Here is a 9,164-nt window from a genome sequence, read left to right as displayed (position 1 = left end):
TGGTAGGTGAAGCCATGCGAGCGAATGACAGAGCCAAGAGAGTTGGTGTACAGAGAGAAGAGAAGAGGACCAAGGACTGAACCCTGAGGGACCCCAGTAGTCAGAGGACAAGGCTCAGACACAGATCCTCTCCAGGTTACCCGGTAAGAGTGGTCGGTGAGGTAGGATGAGAAGAGTGAGAGCGCGGTGCCTGAGATACCCAGGTCCTGGAGGGAGGACATGAGGATCTGGTGGTTCACTGTGTCAAAGGCAGCAGAAAGGTCTCGAAGGATAAGGACAGATGAGAGAGAGGCTGCTCTAGCAGTGTGAAGCTGCTCAGAGACAGCAAGGAGGGCAGTCTCTGTTGAGTGGCCTGCCTTGAATCCAGACTGGTGAGGGTCAAGAAGGTTGTTATGGTGGAGATAGGAGGACACTTGGTTAAAGATAGCTCGCTCTAGAGTTTTGGAAAGGAAGGGGAGGAGAGAGACAGGTCTGTAGTTATTGACTTCAGATGGGTCGAGGAGGGGGGGGGGGGGGGGGGGGGGGGGTCCACCTCAATGTAGGGAGCCAGGTGCTCCAGGAAGACAGCTACGTTGATGACATTCTCACATCAAGAGGTTGGCAGTTCAATCCCCGCCCTAGTCGATGTGTCCTTGAGCAAGACACTTAACCCTGCATTGCTCCCCGTAGCTGTGTCCACGGTGTATAATGTAAAGTGTCTTTGAGTATCTAGAAAAGCACTATATAAATTAAATGGATTATTAAATTAAATGGATTTATCCCACAATGACCTGGACCAGCTAAAAACCATCACAGCAAATGTAAAGGAGATCCTGCAAGCTGGAGGTTTCAAGCTCAAGCCTTGGGTCTTTTCTGGGCAAAGTGGGAGGACGGGTTGGAAGGACAAGCTGGAGGAGGCCAAGACAAAGATTTTGGTCCTGCCAAACCAAATGAGTGAAGATGACAAGGCGGCGCTCGGCCTGGGCTACATGGCAGAAGAGGACAAACTCCATGTCATGACTGCAATCAATTTCTCAAAGAGAAAGAAAATGAGTGGCCATGACCTTCATCAAGGACAAGTCAGAGACCAGATGCCAAATCCCCTTACACGAAGAGAACTGCTCAGCCATGTTCCAGGACTGTATGACCCAGTCGGCTTGGTAACTCCTACTAAACAGAAAGGAGCTATTCTGGTGCGACGGGCGTTCCAAGAGGCAAAGACTGGAAAATGTCCAGTGAAGGACACATGGGACATAGCACTCTCAGATGACATCCGGGAAGATGCAATTAAGCTCTTCGAAGAGTACATTCAACTTGGAAAAGTCATGTTCACCAGAGCACTAACACCTTAATGATATGTTGATAAACCCTGGGCAATCACATTTTCAGATGGAAGTGAGCATACATATGAAGCAGTGATGTATCTAAGATGGGACTTGAACCAAGGCCCAATTGTTAGGCTGGTGGAGTCCAAAGCAAAAAGATTTGTGGAGCAGTGTTTGCCTCACAGCTGAAGAAGTACTTTGAGCTCCACAGCCAAATCCAGATTGAGAGGCGGTACCATTTCATTGATAGCCAAACCGTCCTTGGTGCAGTACAGCAAGAAAGTCAAACTGGGGTATTGTGCATGGCTCTGCACAGCCGGAGTGAACCTCTCAGGCTGCTGCTCGGCCACCTCACAGCGGAGGATCAGAGACCCGTCACCCGGAGATACCGGCAAGCCGAGAACCCCCTTACTGCACAATCCAGTGAGAAGAACCGCTTTGAGTTCTCCTTTAAACAGTGTACCCGCAACAGAAACACTACAATACACCGCCATCTCCTCAACACTTGGGATCAACCATTGTCAAATAATTTTAGTCTAATCATTTCAGCCGTACTTGTATATTTTCAGGTTTTGTCTGTGACAATCAATGCATTTGTAAACGAATATCCAAAGCAATAATCAGTCAAAGGTGGATCTGAGCTTCACGGTCCTTTATGTTCCCAAACCATCCGCTCCAAGAGCTGATTTAAAGTAGAAAATACATTCATAACTGTTATGAGGGAGCCAAAGTGAGCTACCAATCAGGACTCAGCCTGGGAATGTGCGGCTGTCTGCTTCTCGAGAATAGATACAGGCCTTGTATCACAACACTCACGCATGTTATTTGACTAGTCTCATTAGAAAAGTCCTGTGAAAAGAGAGGAGGAGAATTATCCCTCTCCTTGATAGTTCAGCGCCACTCAAAGGTTAGGATGATGCATACGAACCTGTGACGAAATCTGTGTATGTAAGGGCCGAACTTCTGGTTCTAGAGGAGAGTTGTTGTTACTCCCCTGGCATTGCAATCTCAGCGCTTGTACTTTGCATGTGATCAGAGAAATAAATCTACCAGGAGGAGAGAAGTTGTTGGCTGAATTCTTCCAAAGGCTCTACCAGGCATCCAATTTTGACTCACGCTTACACTATACAAAGTACTTTTTCTGATATACTGTATTCATATTTTCTGTCATGTTGATGATATACTGTATTCATATTTTCTATTGCATAATCTATGACATCTGATTTAATGCATGATATACACTATGATGTGTGTGTGGCTTAAGCTCAGAGTCCTCTCGGCCATTAGCACGCAGTGAAGACTCTCCTGCTTCTCCCTCCTCTGAAGTACGTTTCTCCTTAGTGTCACTCACATCAAGAGTGGACGAGAGGAAACAACATCCACAAAGATGTTCCCCCGTGACAGAGTACAGCGGCTGTCTGTTGGAAGTACTTCTCCTCTATTGTAGTACAGGCAGTCTTCGTGTCATCACCGCGCACACAGCGGCCGCTGCTCTCTTCCATTCCTCCACTAACGTAACGTCTCCTTCTCTTCCACGCTTTCAAAGTTACAGAGGAATTCCTTCATCTTTCATGCGATGGTGGTATAGTGGTAAGCATAGCTGCCTTCCAAGCAGTTGACCCGGGTTCGATTCCCGGCCATCGCAGAAGTTTTTGGTTTCCACACAGAGGTTTCATTCTGCTTCCTCAATTAGACTATTTGTTTCTCGTCGACAATTATAGAAGACAAAGAAAACAACCGACATTTATAAATATATGAACACGAAAGTTATATTTATATTTATACACAAGTATAAATAAAGAAAGAAAATTAAGAAAAACCTACCTATGTGCTCCACCCATGATGAATAAACTACATACACATTAATATTTGGCAACCTCATCTTTCATATGGCTCTGCATGTCTACACGCAAAACACCGCCAGGGGCCTCAACCGGCCCTGCACACAAACACCAGTCCCATTAGTACGCACGGAGGGCAGCAGCCTTGAATGCCACCGTCGTTTTATGAATATCAAATCAGTGCGAGTGGTGTGTATGTGTGTGTAGAATCAGCACTCAAATAGGTTTTGCATTATTATCAGCACTTTTAATAATTACTCAGAGGCACAAATACAATTTACAGGGCTACCTTCCTCTATATGTGCGCCCACAAGTGACTTCCTGTTCCAGCCTGACGGTGAACAGCAGCGACAACGGTACTGCATGCGCACACACACACACACACACACACACACACACACACACACACACACACACACACACACACATATTCTTTTCAAGAATTAACCAATGTCATCAGTTTTGAAAGAGATGCAATTGAACACGTTCCTTTTTCTTTATTATTTCTTCAGCCTCAGTGACACCTTGAGGTAGATAACATTCTCCAGTCACCTCAAACAAAGCTGTGAAACACACAAACTGCTGAAAATCATCTTCACCTTCTTCAAAAACTTGATATATTGTTTTAGCATGGTCTGTTTAGGTTTTCGTGTGCTTCATGTTCCCTTTACGCACAGCTGCTGCTGTTCAGCTCAGGAACCAGATTAAATTTATCTTTACGATTTCCAATGTTTCAAACTTCTTAAAAACTAGACAATTGCAAGCTTTACTGAGAGTTTTAAAGCTTTGGCAGGGGGCGAGGGGTCAGTCCTGTGTGCTACACTGCGTGTGACGGGTCGGAAACAAAACACATAAAACTCGACATCCGCCAACATCCTCACACACTCTCTATGCCCCCTTCCAAAGGAATAAGATGATAATGAACACTTAAAGTAACAATAGATGAATTATAACGTAACAAACACTACTGGAGAACTAAATAGTTACACAGGCGCACATCAACAAAAGGAACAAAACACAACAAAAACATGGTTATTGCCGAACTGACGACCAGAAGTTCTTGATTCCCCCCTCGAAGACGTGCAGGAGAACACGGCTTTCTGCTTTTACTGCAGCTAATTTGAAAAAAGAAACTGTGGAAGTGCAAGAGGGTGTGACATTTACCGGTTGCATTTGCTCGATTATTAATTAGCTAACTTTTAAAAATAATTCTAGCAAGGGGTAGAGGTATCATAAAAAAAAAAAAATACAATTATAGTGCTTTACATTTTTTTCGTTTTTAAGATGGTCAATGTAAAAAACAGCTGTGGCCGTCCCACTGTGCATCAGTGATACTTCCACAGTTTCTTCATTTTGGCACTTTTTCTCCTACACATGATCGTTACAATGAATCTACCCCGCTTGGGACTCAAAGCCTGGAGAGTTTGGTTTGGTAAATTATTATAAAAACAACAATGAGTATTAAACAGTACGGAAGCATCCTTTTCCTTTGAGCTCATTCATCAGTATTTATCTCGTGTTATGGAAGAAGAGTGTCGTGTTGACCGGTAGAAGGCGTCACCGTGGGCGACAGAACCAGACAGAGTATGCAATTAATTAAGTGCTGTGGAATGCGTAGTGCAAAGTCAACGGTGCGGTTACTACGGCGATATATAAGATGAGTCAGTTTGTGCTTTTATGTTTTACACTTTGCTAAATGCCGACAATTGTGAGGGCAGATTTAACGTGAGCCAATCTGCGGTTTCATTAAGCACGCTGTCAAACAGCCCTGGGATTTAAAAAGAAAATCTCCCAACTGAGCTCTACTTCAGTCACCATAAATATGTATACATGTGCATTTAATGTCATTCTAGAACGCTGACAAAAGGTCAGAGAGTATTTGCTATGGCTGTTTTCCCTATTAAAACAATTGTGTTCTCCGAGGGTCCGAAATGTTGAACAAGTTGCAGGACCACATATCTGAAGCAGAAGTTGATCCAACATGTGGTGCACGTCCTCCCTAGCCGGTGCTTCACTAAATCACTGACAAGGCCAACGGCCTCAGGACACTACGACAACAAATGCTGCTGAAGGGACGACCTCTGAACTACACCCTTGTTCTACAAAACCTCTCTGGAACTTGTCCACCTCCCGTCATAACAGCACACTCACGTTCCCTCCCTTGCTTATCTTTATTCGGTGAACGTCGGGACCGAATATCAAAATGTAACGCAACATAACAAGTTGAACAAGCGTTAAATGAACAATGTTAAAGTGTCTCTATGCTCTATTTTCCACGTGCGGGGGAGTGGGGGTTCTACAGCCCAGCGTGGACACACACACTCAACCAGTCCTTCATCATGGATTCCTTCAAACACGAGTGGTCCTGGCTTCCAACAACCCCCCGCCCCTTCATAAAAAACAAAAATTAGGTTTCCTCCACAAAAATGCCCAGTGACCAGTAACCATGGCAACAGCCCATGTGTGCAAGGTTGGGCGTGAGTTTTTTTTGTGTTTTTTTTATTATTTAAGAGTAGATGGTGATGACTTCGCGGCCACCGCCTCGAACCATGAGGACCCGGTTCAAACCCTCGAGGAGAACCTCCAGGAACTCCATGTCTGAGGAGCGGTCAAGAAACAAAACACATGGTAGTAATTTAACCTGCACTAACAACTCTTAGAAAAACATGTTAGGAAAGCCTTATGACATACATCCAGCAGTAAGCGAGCAAAATGACTCTTCATTTGGAGTCGTGTTTATGCCCACCTGATGAATGTAAGGCCTGTATTCATCTTTTTTAGCTCGGTTTTTGGCCTCCACTAACGGAAATGTCGGACTCTTTAGTCTTTGAAAGGATTGCTTGCTTGTAAAAATGCCATGTCAGGCTAGTAAATCTAGCAACTCACTAGCCCGATCGAGCAAGTGTTAAACAAATCCTTTTTTTCCAGAGCTAATAATGGGAGTAGTTGAGGAGTTGTGGTTGAGAGTTGCGTATGCTAAGCGGGTTACGACAAAGTTCATGAGTAGTTCATTTGTCTGGCACTGGTAAATAAAACAATTTGTAAAGGGGCAAGTGAAAAGAGAATTTGGGCAAGTTCTGTTCTGGTCATAGCTGCTTGAAGGATACAGTTCTCGTCTCCTCCTCTGTTCCTGGGCGGTCCGGGCATGTTCAGCAGAACTAGTTGAGCTCCCTGCGACTTGTTGACCACCACCTCGTTCATCTTGACAGCTGTGTGCATCCGGCGGACATTTGACTGGTTCCTAGTTTGACATGGTCAAAGTGAGAAAGGACAGAACACGTCTAAAGTCACTTTTTTATACAGTTCTAAAATGGAAAAAACTAAAGAATTATGAATTCAAACATCACTCATACACTGTACATTATCATATATGTTTATACATAATATATGTTATATACATTATCAGGGTGCGTTTTAGCGTTCTGTAGGTTAGCCTCAGACACAAATGTATGACTGATAAATTCAAAATAAAGTGGCAGCATTTTCAGACAAAAGGGACATGCAGTATCACACCCGAAGTCCAGGCGGTGCTTATTATTGTTTAGTGTGTCATATTATGACAATGTACTGTACATGCTGTAGTCTTTCAAACTAACTGCATCCTGTTTATTAATAGTTAACACTATCAAAAACAGCACCTCTTTAAATGTTGCCTCTTTATTGTCACCACCACGATGTGAGAGCAAAAGCAATGAGAGCACATGACGGAGACAGACACAAGCCATTTAACATGAATGAGACAATTTCACAAAATTATGCTTTCCATTCTACGGAAGAAAAAAAATTACGATATTTACGTCAAGAACAAATGTAAATTAATTTTTTGGGTATTTACTAATCACTTTGAATAAAGGAAATGGAAAGCACAACGTTTCTCTTGCATACAAACAATGTCTTCAACAGAACATGCAAGTTAAATAGATTTTCTGCCAACTTACTGTTTGAACAGGAAGTTCAAACACACACACACACACACACACACACACACACACACACACACACACACACACACACACACACACACACACACACACACACACACACACACACACACACACACACACACACACACACACACACACACACACACACACACACACACACACACACACACACACACACACACACACACACACACACACAAGCAAGCAAATAAAAAGGCGACTTACAGACTCTCCCACTCTCTAGAAGGAGGAAAATGGGACAGAACAACAGAAATAGGCTTAGATGCTTCCTACAACAGCTCGCTCCACCACAACGCATACTTCCGACTGTCCCAAACGGCTCGTGTGTCGCCCAAAGGTGACCCACCGAAAAACCCAAAGAAAGTAAAGTAGAAACTGTTGAAAAAGTAGCCCTAATTTCTTCCCATCCTGTGAGACGATGTGCTTTACGGGGACTCAGTTGAATGAAAACTTTAGAAGCCAATGTGAGTGGACTGGGACACGCCTAATGAAATATAAATAAATATATGTCTGTTTATAAAGCTCTTAATATACAGACTTTGCTAGCTCAGCAACATTTCCTGACAGTAAGGTTAGCAAGCGCTGTCTGACCTTCGTGTGTTGATATCAGTGTCAGCAGATACGTTGATAACGTTTCCTGAAACACGAATAATCTGCGAAATAAAACGTTTTAATTTGATCATAAATGTTTTCAAAGAGATATTATGGCCTAAGAGCCACGTGGTGCTAATGTCAGTTAAGTACAGCTGCTAAGTGGAAAATGCTAACTTGCTGAAGGGGTGCTTACGCCTCACGATTGGTTCGACCGGGTGTATGGGCGGAACCTCGAAACCGCCGGCTCCACCCCTCGATCACGACTGAGGCTCCAAATTACATCACCGGTGCAAAATGGCCACGCCCCGTAATCCGGGATATTCATGGCTTCCTCTTTGTATAGCGGGAGGAACGTGTCGTCCATTTCTATACAGTCTATTGTGTGGACAGTATAGGGATGTTAGGGTGTTAGTCCAAACAGCAACATCTGCGTGGTCTGGCCATGCACAAGGACTAAAATGGCTAAAAGTGCACGTGTACACCAAATGCAGCCTGAATGCACACGCCATGCAGAAGGTCGTCCCAACGCACCCATGTCAGGCTCTTTACTACTACTACCTACTAACTACTACTACTACTATACATGCTGTCCTCCTGCAGGAGGCGTTGGCACCACCCTGAACTATTGGCAGTACTGTGTTTACTCGTCAGACCCTTCCAATACTTCATGTATTTTGACGTTTCAATAATTTTTCAAAATGGTGCAAATGTCTCTCACCAGGCCCATGCCATAACACCGGGTTTCGGTGTTAGCAGCATATTTAGTAGGCTCCTTAAGCTACACACCTACAAGGGAAGTGTTCACTTTCCCTCCTTTTTAGCCCCTGAGCTACAAATGCAGAGACGTGTACTTACGGTTTCATGTTGAACAGGTCGCGCACGGCCACGTTGGCATTGCACTCGCGGTTGCGGTTCCGCTCCATGAAGAGCTTGTCCTTGGTCCAGGTCATGTGCACCCGGTCGGGCCCGGCCTCGGCCTTGTCGTTTATTGTGGCATGAGACGCTGTGTTTCTGTCGTGGATGAGCTGGGCCTGGAGCGGAGGGAGCGGGAAGGGTGAGGATATGGAGTGTCAACCGGGAGATGCTCCAGTGGAGGGACGAGATTAAACTCGACAAGACAGGAGGCAGAGGTGAATAAATTATGCAAAAAAATTAAAAACTAATTGGCCAGAAAGAAAGAAAACCGGGATCAAGGAAGAACTTTCCTTGTACAAGTTGATAAAAAGGTTGGATGAAACCATGCTAGAGAATAATAATACAAACCTGTTTACAACAACACACGGACCATGATCTAGACAAGCAGACTGAAGGTCCGGGCAAGGGTTGAAACACAACATTCATGGGTGACTGACAAGATCAGAGCAGTGGTGGTAAAAGGGAACCAGACTAGGAGGTAAAGTATGACCTAGCGGTGAAATCAGATACAGGCCTTCCAAATATGATTACACATTACTCAAAGT

At 44.3% G+C, this 9,164-nt stretch overlaps 1 protein-coding gene and 1 non-coding gene across 11 annotated transcripts in view; one reads left to right on the top strand and one right to left on the bottom strand.

The window, feature by feature from the left end:
- Positions 1 to 2,877: 2,877 nt before the first annotated feature.
- trnag-ucc lies at positions 2,878 to 2,949 on the top strand. Its single transcript has one exon. It is a non-coding gene; the product is annotated as a tRNA-Gly (tRNA).
- A 678-nt stretch (positions 2,950 to 3,627) lies between these two features.
- The window catches only part of slc12a7b (solute carrier family 12 member 7b), a 50,317-nt gene continuing 44,780 nt past the window's right edge, over positions 3,628 to 9,164 (bottom strand). For 5 of the 10 annotated variants that reach the window (XM_034560630.1, XM_034560626.1, XM_034560625.1 and 2 more), the window contains 4 exons: positions 8,560 to 8,735; positions 7,315 to 7,329; positions 6,253 to 6,386; positions 5,369 to 5,743 (listed from right to left, as the gene is read on the bottom strand). In XM_034560630.1, the coding sequence (XP_034416521.1) occupies positions 5,652 to 5,743; positions 6,253 to 6,386; positions 7,315 to 7,329; positions 8,560 to 8,735 (417 nt within the window). In that variant the 3' untranslated portion in view covers positions 5,369 to 5,651. Of the gene's footprint in view, positions 5,744 to 6,252; positions 6,387 to 7,314; positions 7,330 to 8,559; positions 8,736 to 9,164 lie in introns of all 10 variants that reach the window. The other 5 variants (XM_034560631.1, XM_034560624.1, XM_034560628.1 and 2 more) reach the window with 2 other exon arrangements.

Source organism: Cyclopterus lumpus, chromosome 20 (genome assembly GCF_009769545.1).
Source record: "Cyclopterus lumpus isolate fCycLum1 chromosome 20, fCycLum1.pri, whole genome shotgun sequence".
In the NCBI taxonomy this organism is placed as follows: Eukaryota; Metazoa; Chordata; class Actinopteri; order Perciformes; family Cyclopteridae; genus Cyclopterus; species Cyclopterus lumpus.
This window is presented reverse-complemented; position numbering and strand designations above follow the sequence as displayed.